This window comes from Palaemon carinicauda, chromosome 35 (assembly GCF_036898095.1).
Source record: "Palaemon carinicauda isolate YSFRI2023 chromosome 35, ASM3689809v2, whole genome shotgun sequence".
Lineage (NCBI taxonomy): Eukaryota > Metazoa > Arthropoda > Malacostraca > Decapoda > Palaemonidae > Palaemon > Palaemon carinicauda.
The window spans coordinates 65,854,915-65,874,320 of record NC_090759.1 but is presented as its reverse complement, the minus strand read 5'-3'; the positions used below and the strand labels follow the sequence as shown (position 1 = coordinate 65,874,320).

The 19,406-nt window shown below is 38.6% G+C and overlaps 1 protein-coding gene across 1 annotated transcript in view; it reads left to right on the top strand.

Moving 5' to 3' along the window:
- LOC137627819 (protein-tyrosine sulfotransferase 1-like) overlaps nt 1–18,980 on the top strand; it is a 28,988-nt gene extending 10,008 nt beyond the window's left edge. The window contains 6 exon segments of the mRNA XM_068359193.1: nt 1,415–1,549; nt 2,486–2,725; nt 4,184–4,378; nt 7,769–8,022; nt 16,708–16,817; nt 16,820–18,980. Of these exon segments, the coding sequence (XP_068215294.1) occupies nt 1,415–1,549; nt 2,486–2,725; nt 4,184–4,378; nt 7,769–8,022; nt 16,708–16,817; nt 16,820–16,989 (1,104 nt within the window). The 3' untranslated portion in view covers nt 16,990–18,980.
- The last annotated feature ends 426 nt before the right edge of the window (nt 18,981–19,406 follow it).

Here is a 19,406-nt window from a genome sequence, read left to right as displayed (position 1 = left end):
TAACAGCTGCCAGTTAACCTGCAGATATTGCGTGAAGTGTTCTTGCTGCTTATTTGTCTGTATGAGAAGTTCGTTTTAGACTAACACAATGGGATTTTTTACTTTGTCAAAAACATATCAGTCACTCATCCTTAGGGAACATATCTTGATTTTGAATTTTCTGATTTAGAGACAGATATTTGAATTTGAATTTGCTTCTTAGTTTCAATTGTGTTTTTAAAAATTTATTTGAGTAATATATTTGGACTACGTGTATTGGAAAAAGGTGGTTAGAAAGATTTGAAGTAAACTTAGATTATTTCCCCATTTTTTTCTTGTGCCATTAGTTTAGTTTGCAACATTTCCTAAAAGAAAAGATTGTCATTACTATTATTAATTTACTTGACTTTGTGTCATTCTATTCAATTTACATATTGAATTTAAGGTTTTATTTCACTGTTGATTATTATTACAGGTTTTGTGAAGAAAAATTTGTATATTTTGTGATTAGCAACCAATTTGTGGAAAGTTACTATTAATGTATAATTGTATCTCCTATGCAATTAGGATAATTGCACGAAATCATTTGATGGTTTCCAATGAGAGAGAATTCTGACCAGGCATTTCTTCCCGTTTTATGAGAATTAGGAAATTTCCCTTTTTGTCGTTGGTATACAAAGCTATCGCCTTTTTTTTATTATAATTTTTATTGTTATTGTTATTATATATATTGTAGTTATGATTGATGGTGACATTGGTTATTCCTGAATCTAATATTTAATTTTAATTGCTCTATGCATCGATTGTTTTATATGTTCATTAAATGTGCTTTTTAATTAAACTTTTATTTAAACCATGGCTTTTACGACTACTGCATATTACAATTGAATGGGAGGCAATTCAACTGGAAATTTGATATTTGTCACGGATCTTATCTGTTTTAGTATATCAGAGTTTCACCGTGATATAAAATAAACGAGACGGATTGTCCTGACCTTAAGGACGCCACGTACCATCGCTAAGCTTGGGTTTAGATAGTCCCCTCTTACTGCAATTTAATGGCGTACCTGTCCCCTAGCTAGACGGGACCAAGTTCAAGCATGGATGTATTGGCCATAGAGTACATGCCATAGTGAAGGAAAGCGTATGGCTTTTGCGTTTTATAAAGTGAGGTATCGAGTATAGTGAAATGTCAATGGGAAGAAATAAATGCCATTGATATTAAGAAAAGGAATAAACCAAGAGGGAGATTTGGTTTTGACTGGTAGATGACAGACCTTATATCTATTAGAGCTGTGGTATTCTGGACTAAATACTTTGATCACTCTATAGTTTCCTATATTTTTCAAGTGTTTAATGCAGTGGTAATGGAATTTGTTTACATTATCATAAATGTAAAATTTGTTATTCATCTCTTGCTTACTCCCATTTCCAGAAGTGTAATGCGGTGATGTGGAGAATGGTTCGGCGATATTTGCCCTACACTGTAGTTGGGGCAGTGATTCTGCTTCTACTTTATCGAACCCAGCTGCCTTGTAAGGAGCCTCAGTCTTACCTTCTTGCCAGAGAGGTATTTACCCGACGCTCATGTGGGCTTTCGTCTGTTAGTTTTGTGTTTGTCAATACTTTTATTGCATTCATAGACGCCTACGCATGATTTCTATGTTTGAAAAGGAAACTTTCTTTGTTATACGGTTTTGTCCACATGTCATTTTTAACTATTAGTCTACTTTTTAGGTGATAATTATTTCATTTGCAGATCTTGTTTAATATTAAAGTCATATTTTTAATGTTATTTCGTTTACATCATGATTTATAGAAATGTAGGTTTTTAATTTTGTATATAATTTCATAGACAGGAAAATACCTTGTTGGTGCAATATGTTTATTGTCAAGGTTTGAAGGAACGAAACTTAGTTATCCAGTCGATTTACTAAATAATGAATCTTTTAGGTACATAAATGAGTGTTATTACCCACAGTTGTTTATTAAAGAATTTTTTTTCTAAGTTCACTTCAATTTCAATTTTTATTAAAACGGAACTAGTTTTATAATCCATTGGGAAACCAATTCGATACTATCTCCTTTTTTTTAGCTGTTGTTTCGAGTGTTGGTTTTCCTGAAATTTTAAGTAACAAATTTAAATTTTACTAGATATTATGTAACGTAAAAGTGTGTTTTTAAGCTTATTTACTCTTTCAATGCATATTGAGTTTAGCGTCTTAGTCACAAAGTTGTTTTTCAATGGTAAAAGATTGAGGCAGGTATAGCTATTACTGTTTCAGTAGGGTTTGAATAGTAAATTGTTGAATTTCTTTATAAAAACATTTTTATATCCTTATGTTTGAAACAAAACGTGTTTATAGTATTGCAGCACAATACAAATGACGATATTGTACAACAATATCTTCTAACATGAAAAGTTTGTCCAATATATCATATACTCTAGGTGGTTACAATGTACTTTGTGTCTTTATAAGTATATCCTCCAACACTTGTCTTGCAGCGTATTGCCACCGACAGCAGTGGGGCAGTGCATAAATATGATCGCGGAGAAGCCTTAATATTTATCGGAGGGATGCCCAGATCGGGCACTACCCTAGCTCGTGCCATGTTGGATGCCCACCCTGACATTCGATGTGGGGAAGAGACTCGAGTCGTCCCTCGCATATTGCAGATGAGACAACAGTGGAAGAGATCTGCCAAGGAGTCCATGAGGCTGCAAGAAGCTGGGGTTACGGACGAGGTTGGTTTGGTTGTCTGTCTTACGAGTTTAATTAAAATGGTTCCTTGACTTTTCTTCGAATTTAGTTTGGAATTGAAGATCATTTGCTTATAATGATTGCATTAAAGTGGTTTTAATTAAAATGTGTCAAAAAATTTTGGATTAAAGTGCAGTTAAATAAAATACGTTAAAGAATTTTGGATTAAAGTGCGATTAGTTAAAATAGGTTAAAGAATATTTGGATTAAAATGCAGGTAATTAAAATAGGGTTGGGAATTTTGGATGAAAGTGCGGTTAATTAATATGGGTTGAGGAATTTTGGATTAAACTGGGGTTAATTAAAATAGGTTAAAGATTTTTGGATTAAAGTGCGGATAATCAAAATATGTGGAATATTGGATTGAATTGCAGATAATTAAAATAGGTTAAGGAATTTTGAATTAAATTGCAGTTAATTAGAATATGTTAAAGAATTTTTAAATTAAAATGCGGTTAATTAGAATAGGTTAAAGAATTTTATATTAAAGTACAGTTAATTAAAGTACATTAAGGAATTTGTTCATAAAATATCCAGGCAATATTATGTTAAGGGTTGCAATATTTGAAGAAACTTACATTTTTCTTTTCATAGCATCTATTTTATTCTCTTTATCTTTTACAGTAAAAGAGAAATTATAGATTAACCATATTAAAACTTTTATTGTTGTGTAGTCTTAAGTTTCCTATATTCAAATGTATGAGAATAGTATTTTAAGTATTGTGATTATAGAGCAAAGTAAATTAGAATAAAAAACACGAGTCACTAAACCAATACAATATTACCTGACTTACACATGTTATAATGCACGCACTCGTTATTGAACACCTGCTTCATTATGGCATGCAATTAGTGTGTTGTCATTAAAGTCCTTGAGTTTTTATAGCCTTTAATAAGTCTAGCATAGTTACATAAATTATGGGCAGAACATGTAAAGTAAATTAAAATGGGAATGAAACTTCCACGCACTCCAATTTGTCAGCGCTAAAATTAGTAATATATTTTCATTTATGTTGTAATTATTTTTGTTCTAATTTGTTTTTTTCCTTATTGTTATAACGATGTTATTAAATTTCTTAAAGGTGTTCGTTTTTAATGCAAAGATAACATGGGGGAAATCTTTATATAAATAGTGAATTCGTTTTTAGTGAAACAGGAAATTTTTTTTAAAGAATTAGAGACTATATTCCAGAAATTTGTGGAAAAATCTGTTTGTTTCATTTGAATTTGATAGCAATTTTTTTTTTAATAGTATTCATATTTGATTTAGCTTGATAGTACTTGGAAACAGCTGTTAGGATTGAAATTAGCCAATGATTATGAAGTTGGAATAATACAATTTTCAATTTGTATCTTATAATTTTTTTTCTTAATTGAATGTTTATTTAGGTATACATATGGTACTTTAAAACTTTAAAGTTGATATTGATGTTTTTAAACAGGTATTAGATGAAGCAATATCTTCTTTCATCTTGGATATAGTGGTCAATCATGGACAGCCAGCTTCGCGCCTCTGCAACAAGGATCCCTTCACTTTAAAGTCAGCCACATATCTTTCAAAACTTTTCCCTAATTCTAAGTTTCTGTTCATGGTGAGAGATGGCCGAGCAACTGTACATTCTATCATATCTCGAAAGGTAAGCTTCAATATCCATTTTGAGTGAAAAGTCAAAATTTGCGATTAATTTTCCTTTTATAATTTTTACTGTTCTTATTACTATCGAAATATGGGTTATACCATTGTTGATGGAACTAAGTGGTGTATCAGAACTACAGTACTCTACTCTTGAACACTACATCTAATATTGCATGTTATCATTAATGCCTCATAGGACCAGTATTTATAATTGTCCCGAAAACTGAATCCTGCCAACGTTTACATCTTACCTGTATATCATTACTTAATAAGATAAATTTTCAAACAATTACCTTTATCATTCAATTGTTTATACAGTGAGTTTTTTCCTCTAATTTCCTTCAAATATTTGCCATAAACATTTTTTAATTAATTTTATATTACAAGTCTTGTGTAACTATTAAACAGTGGTAAAATAGGATTGCATTCTTTAATTAATTTATAATGAAACTAAATCAATGGATGACAGCCCTTGTAGCTATTGTCTTATTTAATAAAGGTTTGGAAAAATTTACGCCTAATTAAAGAGTGCCACGTGTGGGAAATTTGAAAATTCTCACCTTCTCTCTCTATATATAATTGTGTTAAGGCCTGTCCAGACAAGCAGGCCTGATCGTTCGGCTTGTCCGATATCTGGCACATTTGACGGGTAAACAGTCAAATTGTCCGATTGAAGTCACCAGTCAGTACCTGATGACTCTATCTCCAACCAAGCCACACGCATGTTAACCTACAGTAGTTTATCCATAATGGTTTTCCTACTTCCTAAGTCATTGTAACACTGTTCAGACTTGCAATGGCTACCCCTATTTATTGGACAAAAACGCTAACATGCACATTGCTTAAAATTTTTGTCAAAATTCATGGTTATGGATGTGTTACAAGCACAGTTAAATCTATAACAAAATTGAAAACTGTTACTGCGGAGCTAGGAAACCAGGGTGCTTCCGTCGTAACAGATGACCCCCACAAAAATGCACTTTACTTAACCAATTTATGCACGATTCCAAGAAAAAGAAACTCAGAAGTCCGGAGGAGGGAGTGAGGATGCTTACACCCCTAAATTATAGTTTTTCCATGACCCAACATTCTTCACTGATAGTGATACAAGGCCTTCATTATCAAACATAGACAGAAGCAACTATACCTATAATGCTGACGATTTGTATGCAGATACATCTGATACTGGGGAACCTAGCCATGATCTCTCTCTCTCTCTCTCTCTCTCTCTCTCTCTCTCTCTCTCTCTCTCTCTCTCTCTCTCTCTCTCCACAATAATTTCATACAATATTTTATGAAGAGGTATCATGGCAAATATTAGGACTAATGTAAACAACAAATCATATGCAGAGTTCAGTTAGAGTACAAAACTTCAAAAAAATTGTTTATTAAGCAAAAGCTAATTATGAGTTTGCTAAAAAACTATTAAACATGCGTGCGATACAAATTGTTATACAAATGACTGTCAAAAAAGAAACTAAAGAAAATAAACTATATTCAGGTTCATAGTAGCCTCCTATCCTATTTATATGCATTGTGTAAAGCTATACTGCCATCGTCGGGAAAGCCCTATGTATTCATCATCTCTGCTTTGTGGAGAACATTCACGGGCAGTACCAATAAAATGTGGCCATAATCCATGCTCTTGAGATCCAGATACCTTTTATGCACACTTTTATTGTTTTCTTAAACAATCTGTTCCTGAATGAAGATCTAGGGTTGCTGAATCACTTAACAGAGATCTAGCTTATATTAGTGCATGATGCAAGTTATGGGGCATAAAGTTGAATCCTACCAAAACAGCATGATTGTAAGTACTGTACTGTAGATCGAAGACAATGGCTCCTCAACATCAGGATCTCATTATTGATATTGTTTGTTTAACTCTGTATGACTATTAAAATTTTAAATGTGATTCTTGATAGAAAATTTTCCTTTGAGAAACACATTTAGTCTGTCTCTTCTTCAATTGCAAAAGAAATTGGCTTATTGTGAAAATCTTAAGATTTTTGGTGATCAATCTATTCTGAAGAAATGTTTTAATTCTTTAAATCTGGCTTGTTTCGACTATTGTTCTCCTGTCTGGTGTTCTACTACTGAATCTCATCTTAATTTGTGGGACAGGAACTTAGTCTATTGAATTTCTTATTCCTGATCTAGATATTAATCTTTAGCACTGTCGTTCAGTTAGTTCTTCATCCATCTTGCATAAAATTTTTCATAATTCTGACCATTCTTTGTATTCAGATCTTCCTGGTCAGTAACATCCTGTTCGTAATACTAGATATGCGGTTAATTCTAATAGTCATGCCTTCATCATGAGGCTCAATACTACACAGTATTTTAGAAGTTTTATTCCAGCAATGACTAAGTTGTAGTATGATCCAAACTTGCAGCGAATTTTTTTATGTTGAACAGGCTGGCATAAGTTTCTTTTTATAGTTTATATTTGAAAGATCTATTTTAATGATGTTACCATTCTTAAAATATGTTCTTTTAATTTCTCATTACTTTTCTTGTACAGTAGTTTATTTATTTCCTCTCTTCAGTGGGCTATTTTTCCCTGTTGGAGACCTTGAGGCCCACAGCATCCTGTTTTTCCAACGTGGGTTGTAGCTTAGCTAGTGATAATAATAATAAATCATTCATTTGAGTTATAAGTACATATGACTAAAGACTTTGTTCTGTATGATTTTTTCTTATACAGTAGTCCCTTAACAACAAATGCTTTAGACTCTTTCCTTCTGATAACTAGCAAAGACCCTATAATGCACCTCACATTTGTTAATTTAAGATATAAAGCAATCTGATTAATTATAATTTCTATCAAAAGCTAAGCTGTACTCACCACTTCTCAAAAATTTATTTACTAAGTCAATAACTTCTCAATATGTAGCCTAGCAAATGTTGATCAAGCTAATTTGGTTGTTAAAAAGTTGCTATATTTAGTCCACAAAGCCAGAATGGTGGCTGTCTTGCTATTCCTTTTTTGAGAATTTTGACAGTTTTAATGTAAGAATCCAATGCATTATGGATTACCTATATTTGTGATTCGATCACTTGTAAGAGGGTAGCATTTAGTGTTCTTTACTTTTGACATCTGGCAAGACCTCCTATTTTATATATGTCTGAGGCTTCATTTAAGCTAATTTATATTAGAAATTATATGATCTGATGAGGTCAGACCAGTGGAATAATATAATGCAGTATTTTGTATATTAGAAAATCAAAGCTTTACAAAGCTATTTTAGTTATGAAAATGTTGCTTTTGTATTTCAGAAAGGGCAATTGTTAACTTTGTGCAGTAGTAATTTAGTTACCGGTATATTGATACTGTATGTTTTATTGATAATTTCAAAATGAAACTTAATTGATCTTATTTGTCTTATAGGTCACCATCACCGGGTTTGATCTTTCATCATATAAACAGTGCTTACAAAGATGGAATAATGCAGTACAAACTATGAATACGCAGTGTGAAGAACTTGGCCCGACTAGATGTTTGCATGTCTACTATGAACAGCTAGTTTTGCATCCACATGAATGGATGAAAAAAATTTTGGACTTCTTAGAAATTGAGTGGAACGATGCAGTTTTGCATCATGAAGATCATATCAATAAACCTGGAGGCGTTTCACTTTCTAAGTAAGTACAGTATATTGTATTGCATTTTTTATTCTATATATTGTAGATATTAGACTTCCATATTTTGTAATTTTAACAAAGAATGTTGTTGGAGGATATTTGGACAGGTACAGTACAGTAATTTAATCTGAATTATTCAACAATACTTGGAAATCATTTGGCAATGCTTTTCTGTTTTTGTTTCCGATTATATACTGCTAGCCCAGTTTTACAGTGCAGCACTATCAACAATATTTAAAGAAGAATTAATTAAAAATTTGATGGCACTGTTTATGAAATCATCATTAGCATAAAGTCGTTTTACCCACCCACTCGGCTAATTTATTCGTTCTCACAGGGACTACTAAGTAAAAAATTTTTTTACACTGCAAAAATTGTCTCGAAAACTTGACATTTGTTGTCCATAAAGTCTTGGACATTTATACACAAGTAGTTACTTCTTGAGATTAATCTACTTTATAATCTGTATATATACATGTAGATTTGGTACCCCCTATAGTGAGTCAACTTGTAACAAATTACCACTGCCCACACGCAGTTGACTAACACTCTAAATAAACTCTGTACTACATTGTTTTCATGTGGTTTCTATCATAGTATTGTACTGCACTTTAGTTTATATTACTTTACTAACACATAAGACAACTCATGATGCGTAAATCGTCACCTTGCCATGCCACACTGTATAAGTAGCAACAAAATACTTGTATTGTACCTAACTAACAACACTTGCTGATGCTGTTGTGTATATTACATGTAATCATCATCTTCATATCTTATTGTACTACTTGTGTACCCAATGGATGGCTCTGTCATTTGCTTCCTGTAGATCTACATCAAAACATGCAGGTCCCAGTAGGCAGCAGCGGAGGATGTGGTCCATGGCCTGGGGCAATTCACCTCAGGGGCAGTCGGCACTGGTGACATATCCCCACTTCTGAAATCTGAGATTATATGTAATTAGTGTATAGCACTGTACTATCACTACAGTACAGCTTAATTAGCTAAGGTGAGATGTCACATCATTCTTAAGTGATCGTTGTCACTTCAGAACTGTACTTTTCACGTGGGCAATCTCGTTGCAGTAGGTGTGGTCAGCAGAAGAAATACATCGACATTATCATTTTAGAGAAGTATTCCAAGAACATTTGAGGAAGCACTTGGTGATCTTGATGAACAACAACATTTCCTTAGTAGCTTATATTAACAAGTAAAGGTGCACAGTTTGCTTGCCTCTTTGCAAGTCAACCAAAAAAATGCACATTTGGGTGGCAATCACACAGTAGAACTGTCAGCCCATCATCTCTGGCCCCATTTAGTCTGTTTTGCGGGTTGATCACCCTAGTGTTGATCATGCCCGGTCTTGAATGAACCTGGTTGCTCCCAGACAGCCACAAGCTAGCGGTATTTTGATCTAGTAGCATAGATCATGGACTTACTTGTTGATCTTTGCCAGGAGTCCTCTCCTAATTATGACTGTGGAATGTTACTACTCAGCCTTTAGCTTGTCGTCTGACTGAAGAGCATAAACCTCTCCTTTTTGTGGTAGCTGTCTATGCTGTGAAGAGCTTCAAGCCACTGGAATGGACATGACCCATGTTCAAGTCTCTGATGCATATCCTGAATGAACCTTTGAGGAGGTCATCAGACAGAGTTCTAACTCTCAAGACTCTTTTCCTAGCAGTATCTTTGATGAAGAGAGTATGCAAGTTTCACAGACTTCCTCCTTTTTTTTATCCTATTATGTTGGAAAAAGGTTTCTTTATTTTTGTGCCTGATTTACTGACCAGACCCCAGAAACCATCAATACACGATCCATAGTTGAGAGACCTTCATTTCCTCTCTATGAAGCGTCAGGTGATAATAGAGATGATTTTGTGTCTTACAAGAGCTTTGCAGTTCTATCTGAAGAGGATTCAACATCTCAACCTTGAGTGTCAGCAATTCTTACTTAGTGCTGGCAGAACGGAGATGTGTCAAGAGCAGTCTCTTTCTGGCTTAGTGAGACAGTCTGAGGCATATTCCTGTTCCTCCTGGGAATCACTTTTCCTGTTCGCGGGTTAGGTCCTCCCTGGATTGGTCTCCGCCACGTGGTACTTAGAGAAGGCGTCTGGGTTCACCCCTGCCCTTTTCTAGGGCCTCAGAGCGTGGTTTGCCTTCTGATGTCGCTCACCCCCTGCGAGTTTGACGTGCTCCAGCCTCGCCTCATCCTGTTCCTGAGTCCAGGAGTTGTCCCCGCTGCCCCTGGGGAATCCAGACCACCACGCTTTCTTCGTCAGTGTGCAGGCTGAGTCTCGCCATCCAATCCTTTCCGCCCTCGTCGCGCACTGCAGACAGGAGGATTGGCTAGAATACCAGCTGCAATCAGAAAAGATCTTCTACCAGGTCCCAGAGTGGTTCAGTGCATGACCCGACCCAAGCGCTCCACCACGCTTCAGCGAGCGACCAGTACCCTGCTTGCCATCGGATCCCAGTGCGTATCCAGACAACGCATGACCCCAGCTCTATTCATCATCGCCTCCCAAAGCCTGATCACCTTCCACCTCGTGAGCAAGCGTCGGCGAGTGACTACTCTCTGACCCAACGCTACACTCCTCACGATTCTTCACAATCCATGCTTCATGATCGCAATTGCCCGTCATCGTGTGATTGCTCACCTACCCACGTTCACATCACCTCTTTTTCTAGGTCTCCAGTATCCGCTCGCGACTCAGTTCCTGCTTGTGTTTCTTCATCGGCCTGTGAGCATCCTGTAGTACCCAGTGAAGTATTTGTTCGTGACCACCCGTCAGCATGCAGCCACCCAGCAGAATCTGATCGCCCAGTACCACATGACATTTCAGCATCAAGCGATCGTTCAGCAGAATGCAAACTTCCAACCCCTCATGCTCCTATACCATCAGAGAAGAATGCAACAGAAGATTCAGTTAAGAGTTCACCCAGATCCTCGCTTTTACAAGCTAGAGCGAGACATCATGCCAGTCCCCTTATAGTCAGGTAAGAAAACACACTCTTCTATACAGATGTCCCGGAGGTGATCTCAAGCCCGTGGCCTTCTCAGCAAGATGCCTTTTACAGTGCCGACCTTTGAGAAAAACGTCCCCTGGTTTGACGCGTTGGTAAGAGCAGTTAGACTGGCGGTGACCAGTGCTGCACCCGCAGGTAGGTGGGTACCAGCAGCCTCTATTAGTATATGCCCCAGGTCCCATTGGGAGCTTTGATCTTTTCAAAGAACTCATCTCCTCTGCCCACCAGAGGCATAGGATTGCTGTTCTAGTTACATCCCAGGAACATCAGCCCCTGATGATCATATCGCCAATCAGATCCAAGATGGACAACCCTTTTAGTACAGCAGGAACAGTGCAACAGGACTTCTCCCAACTTGAGATGACTCCAGTAATGCCAACTAAGAGGAGGAGAAGGAAGAAGAACCTGTCTTCCCCCTGGAGACACCCTTTACCCCCAGCACCAGCCAGGATTCAAGATCTTCTCGGGAGATCTCTGTAACATCAATATATTGCTTGCCTCTCATCTTGGTCATCATTCCAGGACAACACTCCACATTGGCAGTGGCAGATCAACATCCCCCCATCCTTTCCTCGAAGGATGCTACCAATTCCTCCAGGTGTAGGGAGGTCGCAAGACCTTCCCTGCTGGCAGAGTTCCTTCCTCTCCCAAGGGAGAGTAAGGATGCAAAGACCATCCGAAGAACTGGACGGCTAGATATTCCTTCCAGACCCAGGAGAAGGCTCACAGTTCTTTATCTTAACGGTAATAACGACAGTGAAGGAGGCTCCCAAGACAATGACTAATGCCCATCCCAGGCTCCTCTGGGTGAGAGCTCATGGGTGGATGATGACCATGACTATGGAAACAACGACTACCTTCCCAGGGCAGTAAGTCCGAGATACTACGAGGCCAAAAAGAGGGAGTCCGACGCAGGAAGGTAAGGATACCATCTTAGACCATCTCTGCAGTACTCGAGCACTCCTAAAATCAACTCGGCTTTTCCCTGGTCAAGGGGGGGTTGAAGGGCCCAGAAAGAAGGCCTTTTCTCAGATCGCCGGCACTTGAAGCTCTCTTTGTGCCAGCTCCTCCTCCAAAGCTTCTCCCTCATTCTTTTATCCAGCAGGGGAGATACTAAGAGGTGTGCAATGAAACCCTGCTTCTGGATCCAGCTATCAAGCCCTGACAAGAGGAGTTTTCTGTAACAAACTCTCGAGCCTTCCAGACACCTTCTCCCCAGCAGACGTCCTTAACACGAATAATGTCGCAAAGTTTGCCATGCAGGCAACTTGGTGGTTCGACCTATGGCTAGGGTCGATGGGTCATCTCGTTAGGAATGAAGATTGGTCCCAGAAACGGACCAAGAAGTTGATGGTAACGTTTCTCTTATCTGGGACCAGACCCGTGGAGTTCCTCACCCATCAGGTGGTCAACCTTTGGACAAACCTGATCCTCAGGCAATGGAACTCTGTAATTGAAAAGTTCCGAAGTTAGAGGTGATGAGACTTTAGAACTCGACGTTGGAGGGTCTTTCCCTCTTCAGTGCAGATGACGTCGAGAAGGCTGCTGATCGACGGAGGGAGTCGAGCCAAGACTCTCCTTCTGAGAACCATGACTTCTAGGTCTTTCGGAGCAGCAGCTCCTCTGAGGAAACTACAGATGTAAAGGCTAGAAACAAGCAGGAGGAGTCCAGGCACGTCCAAGGCTTCGTCCAAGATGCCCGGAGTAGCAGAAGAGTAGATTCAATAGAGAAGGCAAAGAAGGAAGAGATAGCAGTCATGGCCACTCTTGCTAGTGAAGGCAATCCTCCCACTTGTCTACTAGTGGGGATGCCTGTAACAGAGGTGGCAGAAGTGGCTGCAGCACAGGGCCGAGACCTGGATGACGTCCCATTCACACAATCTCTCCCTCCATTTCCATCGAGTTCCAATACGAAGGTACGTGAAGGACCTGGCTCTCAGGCCAAAAGTCCAGACCATGTTGGAGAAGGGGGCTCTCTAAGAGGTCCTCGACAAGTCCCCAGGCTTCTTCAGCTGACTCGTTCTTGTGAAAAAGTCGTCTGGAGGCTGGAGACCTGTCATCGACCTCTCAGTCCTGAACAAGTTTGTTCAGCAGACTCAGTTTAGGATGGAGATGGCAGACATGGTTAGACAAGTAGCAAGACCACAGGATTTCTTGTGCACATTGGACCTTAAGGATGCATACTTACAGATCCCAGTATACACAACATCGGGGAATTATCTAAGGATTTTCCACGATAACGAGCAATACCCGTTCAAAATGCTGTGCTTCGGTCTGTCAACAGCACCTCGGGTTTTCACATGACTTTTACCCTTGTGTCAACCTGGGCCCACAGGATCGGCATCCGTCTCCCAAGATACCTGGACGATTAGCTGATCCTAGTAGACTCAGTGGCTACCCTTCTTTACACCAAGGCAGACTCCTCGATTTTTGTTGCAATTTTGAGTTTGTGGTAAATCTCGAGAAGTGATCCCTGCATCCATCACAAAGACTGGTACTGTATGCCTAGGCATGATCATTGACACCAGCCTGCAGAAAGTCTTCCCTTCAGACAACAGGATCCAGAAGCTGAAGAAGGTGGCAAGTCCCCTCCGTCAACGAGACGTTCTTCCAACCTAGCAGTGGTTACATCTTATAGGTCACCCGTGATCCCTGGTGAGTCTAGTCTACAAAGGCCGCCTACAAATTCAATCACTTTAGTGGGAGCTAAAATCCAGATGGGTTCAGCAAGAGGACTCTGGATGCACTTGTCCCTATGGGGCCCCGAGCAGAGGACAGACCTAGCATAACTATAAATTAGTACAGGTGACGGACGAGAATCTTCGCTGAGTGGTCGACCTTCTTATCCCTCCCTTTTATATGCTCTTTTCAAATGCATCAAAAGAAGGGCTTGGGGCTCACATGCTGCATCACACGGCCTCCGGGCTCTAGTCAGAGTCCGAAAGGTAACTGCTACAAATCTTCAAGAAATGAGGGCAGCCTTCTTAGCTCTACAGCAATCACATGGTGGTTTTGATGAGCGACAACACCATGGTAGTAGTGGCTTACGTAAACAAACAAGGCGGTATCTTTTCGTAGCACCTTTGCTATCTAGCGATGGAGATTTTAAGATGGGCTTGCGACATTCCAGGTAAAAGGAATTTGCTTACGGACAATCTGAGTAGAGCCAGTCGGATAGCGGGCTCTGAGTGGTCTTTGAATCTTCTAGAAGCCGACAAAGACCTGACTTTGTGGGGTACCCCGACAGCGGACCTATTTGCGATGTCACTGAATAACAGATTCTTGCTTTACTGTTGACCAGTCCTGGATCCCGAGGCCCTCTGGCAGGATACTTTCCAACAACGGTGGGACAACATCGACCTCTGTCTTTCCTCTGTGGTGCCTGATGCGAAGGGTTAAGGGTGCTTAACAAGGCAAGATCATCCTCAAACCTAGCAATGACCCTCACAGCTTCACTATGGCATCTTACGGAATGGTTCCTGGACCGTCTTCAGCTGCTGACGGAAGTCCCGAGAGAACTCCTTCCATGACTCTATCTACTCAGACGACCATACGTGAACATCTACCCCAAGGCCATAGGATCCCTACGTCTTCACGCCTGGAAACTATGCAGCATCTAACGCAAAGAGGCTTTTTACAACAAGTTGCCTGAAGGATGTCCAGATATCTCCGGCAATTTTCAGCTGCCGTACCAGGTTAAGTAGACTTTTCTGTGGTTGGTGTCGTGGAAGCGCGCTCTCTCTCCCCTCGATGCCACTATTCCAGCAATAGCAGTGTTCCTTGTATACCTTCGGGAGGATAATCTCCTCTTGGTCTCGACGGTGAAAGGCTATTACTCAGCCTTGAGCCTCGTCTTTATAGACTGAAAGGAGTTAATATTTCGTCCTTGTTGGAGTTTTCTCTCCTCACATGAAGTTTTGAGCTTACCTGTCCTCCATGGCATGTGGTTCGGGTGACCTTGAAGACTTTTCCTGCTCGCGTTGGCCTCGGCTAAGAGAGTCAACGAATTCTATGCTTTCCTCTGATGTTTCCCATTTAAGGGGATGAGGCAAAGGTAATGCTCGGCTTTGTCCCCGAGTTTATCGCCAAGACTCAAAATCCGGGAGTAGCGGATCCTAAATTTGGGCCCTTCCAGATCAAGTGTCTTCGTAATGTAACTGATGATCCAGATCAACTGCTACTTTGTCTAGTGAGCAGTTTGAGGTACTACCTCAAGAGAACCGCAGGAGCTCGCCCCGAGTAGCAGCACTCTTTGTCAGCACGGGGAAGGTCACCCAAGTAGCAGCACTCTTTGTCAGCACGGGCGAGGAAGGTCACCCATAAACACAATCTATGCATGGATTTGCAAGGTCATTAGATAGAGCATTGAATCCCGATCCTTCTCAGCAGATGACAAGACCCAGAACTCATGAGGTTAGGGCCATAATTATGTCCCTAGCGTTCAAGGAGAACTAATCTGTGACGCAGGTCCTACAAGTGGGTGTGTGGAAGTGTCAAATGATCTTTACCGCCCACTACCTGCAAGACATAACCCACAAGATCATGGAGACCTTTTCCATTGCCCCTGTAATGGCTGCACAACAGGTGGTTCAAAAACCTCAGGCTCCTTGATGGATAAGTACCAGATGGTAGAGGGCAGAGGTTACCCGGGATTAAGTTTGGGATGAATGTTAAGAATCATTAGCTTTCTTTCATCTTCCCCTCTCTTGGTGAACAGCACCTACAGTACTCTGCAAGCTGGCCTCCCCTGTTGGCAGGTAAAGCCATTTCCCTTGTGTAACCTGGTATAGAATATATATCTGTTTGCATCTCCATACCCCCTGATGAGGTGGGATTGGTACGTCTATGGGTGGTTCAAAGATTCCTTTGTTTCTGAGAATTTTTATTTGAGAATTCTTACATAGACTAGTCACACTGCTAGTATCTCCCAGATTACACGTGTGGTTTAGTGAGGTGTCGGATTTTTCCCCTATACTGTACATGTGAGTGAGAGTAGAGGTCCCTAGTTTTGTTTTGTTTCATTTGTTGATGTCGGCTACCCCGCAAAATTGGGGGAAGTGCCTGTATGTACTGTACAAGGAGCATGAAGCAGGAAAAACCGTGTGTCAGAAGCCAGCCATTTGGCTAGGATGTCCACACATCTTAGGGGCTAGCCTTCCCTAATAGAGAGTGTAAGGGGTTGTTTTTAGTGTTGGAGCAAATTACAAATTTAAAGTAATTTGTATTTTTCCTGACATTACAAACCTTGAGCTCTTTATACATATTTGGCCTGCCATCATCTATCCCTTCTGTAAGTCGTGCCCGAAATTAAGTGACGAGACAACACGTGTGTGAGCGGGTAGCAGGTACTACCCCCCCCCTAACTAGTGGTGTTGTAGTTAGACCTCACTAAAAGTTTTATGGCTAGTCTTCTAGCTTTGCCGAAAGTATATTACCTAATAAAGAGCTCGTTAGTATCGTTAGGAAAAATACAAATTACTTTAAATGTCATGTTTCTATGATTTAATGGTCTTATTAAGAAAAATATAAAAAAATTATAAAGGATCATGTGATAATAGAAAAGTAAATTGTACAAAATTGTTAGTTAAGTTCAAGTTTACTAAAATTTTTTTTTGAAAAGTTCAAGATTTTCTAATAGTATTTGTTGTATTTTTCCAGAGTGGAGCGTTCCAGTGATCAGGTAGTGAAACCAGTCAATCTTGATGCTCTTTCTAAGTGGGTTGGCGCAATTCCAAAAGATGTTGTAGAGGATATGGCCAATGTAGCTCCATGTTGGCAACGCTTGGGTATGATCCCTATGCCAATCCACCAAATTATGGTCAGGCTGATCCTTTGGTGGCTAATAACACAAAACGAATTGTAAGAGAAATGAATAAGTGGCAAGACCGCGCTGAGGAGGCTCTAAGTTTGTCTAAGCACCGAAAAGGTGATAACACGTGATTGCTGTTAATGTTTTTTTTACCCAAGTGTACTGGTTCCCAGAGAAATCATGGCATGACTCAAATATAACTAGTTGGAGCTAACTTATGTTAATGTGTGGCATTTGAAATTTGGTGTTAATAGTAAAAATAACATCATTGTTGTCTCTAAATCCGGAGTGAATGAAACAAAGTATACAGTAAATATATGTGTTAATATATTTGTTTTGAGTGTTTTCAACTCTGTTGGTACAAAGACTTTATTAGTAATGATAATGGACCAACATATTTATGTATTGTCATAAAAAATGGATGTGCATTTAAAAGTACTACAAGGGACAGCACAATTTCAGAAACACTCATTCCTCCCTCTGATGTAGGAGACATTTTCTTGCAGATATCCATCAGTTTTGAGCTTCTTGAGAGGAAACTTTCCCTCTACAATATTGGATTATGGTTTTTTAACATTTAGTTAATGGAACATTTCAGTGAAATGGATACAGTTATACACGTACACTGTACCTCTTGTTTCAAAGCTTGATGGATACAATCAAGAGTTCCCCTGTGGTGGAATACAGCTTGTAAGTATTAGCAATTCAGTAATGTTTTAGTATCTCATTGAGTAAAAATAGAAAATTATCATTCCGAGAAATAAGATGAAAAAAAAAGGAAAAAGTTAATCTTTCCCTTAAAGTGACCTAAAGATACAGTACAGTACAGGTATTTGATTTGTTAAAAATACAAATGGTTTAGAGTTTTATAAAATAGGTTATTAGTGTATTATTGATATCTGAAACTAAATGGTAACCTAAATTTGGTATAATTTCAGTGATATAATTTGAAATCTAGAGAAATTAAAGTACAGTATAAATTTACTCAAAAGTTTAACAATGAACTTTGTGGAATAAAAACTAGATAACTTGTAATGATTTATGCTAGACTGTTTTGTGGTGTGCAAGAATGGTTGAGAGCAGAGGTGCTTAACTTCATGCATCATGGACGTGCAAATATCTTCCAGTCCTGTGTTGAATTTGAAATAGCTATAGGTTTCAGTGCAAAATGACTACCAAATGTTCTTGATACTGTATCTGGATATTAAAATAGTAGTATTTTATGGTGCTTGATATCCAGCTATATTGTATTTGTAGTAATTTATACATATTTTGTATGCATCTTATAAAACACTTTTGTTTGTTGCTATGAATATCTGTCATGAAAACTGGATATTTTACTATGAATAATAATCTTTATCATTTACGAGCTACATTGTCTTTGTCTACTGTTTGATGGGGGTAACGGACGGCTAGTTTCTTAAGAATTTCTGTAATGAAAGCCATTGTGTGATAAATCTATATATTTTTGTGGTGGTTTTATTGTATAAATTGATAAACAAGGTGTTCATAAATATGGAAGGTATAGAACATTATTCATTTACTTTTTATTTTTAATCAATTTTTATGAGAAGCACAATATTTGCATAGCATAACTATAAATTAGTTTGGCATTTTAGCTCTGTTGCTTTAGGAAGTTTTGTTGGTGTTAAGGGGCCAAGTACACAAGCTCTCTTGTTAGTGCACTTTGGTATTAGCCATTTTTTCCAAACAGAATTATACAAGATTAGACAAAGCCATATCAAAAAGGATAATATTAAACAAAACTATGGATTCCCTTGCAGTGCATAAAATTTTCCATGTACATTATAATTTATCCTAATTGATGTCCTAGTAATCTGAAGAGGAAGTAATGCTGGAGCATTACTTGCCAAGTAATGTCCCTATCTTGGAAAGAGGAGTGTGTGCTGTTAAATGTTGCTTCTGACATGAATATGTCTTCATTACTTCCATATATTGTACTTTAGGAAATTTTAATCTTATAGAATATGCTCTCCTGAAGCTGTTACAATTCCATTTAGAATTTTAGTATCTAATAACTTGACCTTAAGTGCAATATATAATTTTTAAAAAATCACATCAATGTTATCACATTGAAGGATATAAAAATGTACCGAGATTATTGATGTATCATTTGTACTCCCTATGTCTTTAGTAACAGGTCAAGTTTAATGATTAGGAGTTACAAATTGAAATTATTCAAGTGTTAGTAGATTACAGGGAACTTTTCAACATCTTGGAGTAGGAAGGACTTCTAAAAGATGAAGGATTTGTTCCCATATGAATAAACGTCATAGAACTATCACGGAGCTCCTTGGTGAGGAATCGGAGGATGCAGCTGTTACAGAGCATGCTCAATATTATGAGAAGGAAAACAGAAGACAGTGGCATTTGATGCCAAGGTATGAGGAGCAAGCCAAAAGACGAAGGGCCAAAATTATTTTGAAATAGCTGGTGGAAGATCAGCTGTAAGCAGATGAAGATTGCGTCTTCGAAAAAAAAAGGTGGCTAGCAAAAAAGGAACTGGAACAGGCAACCGCAGGTGAAA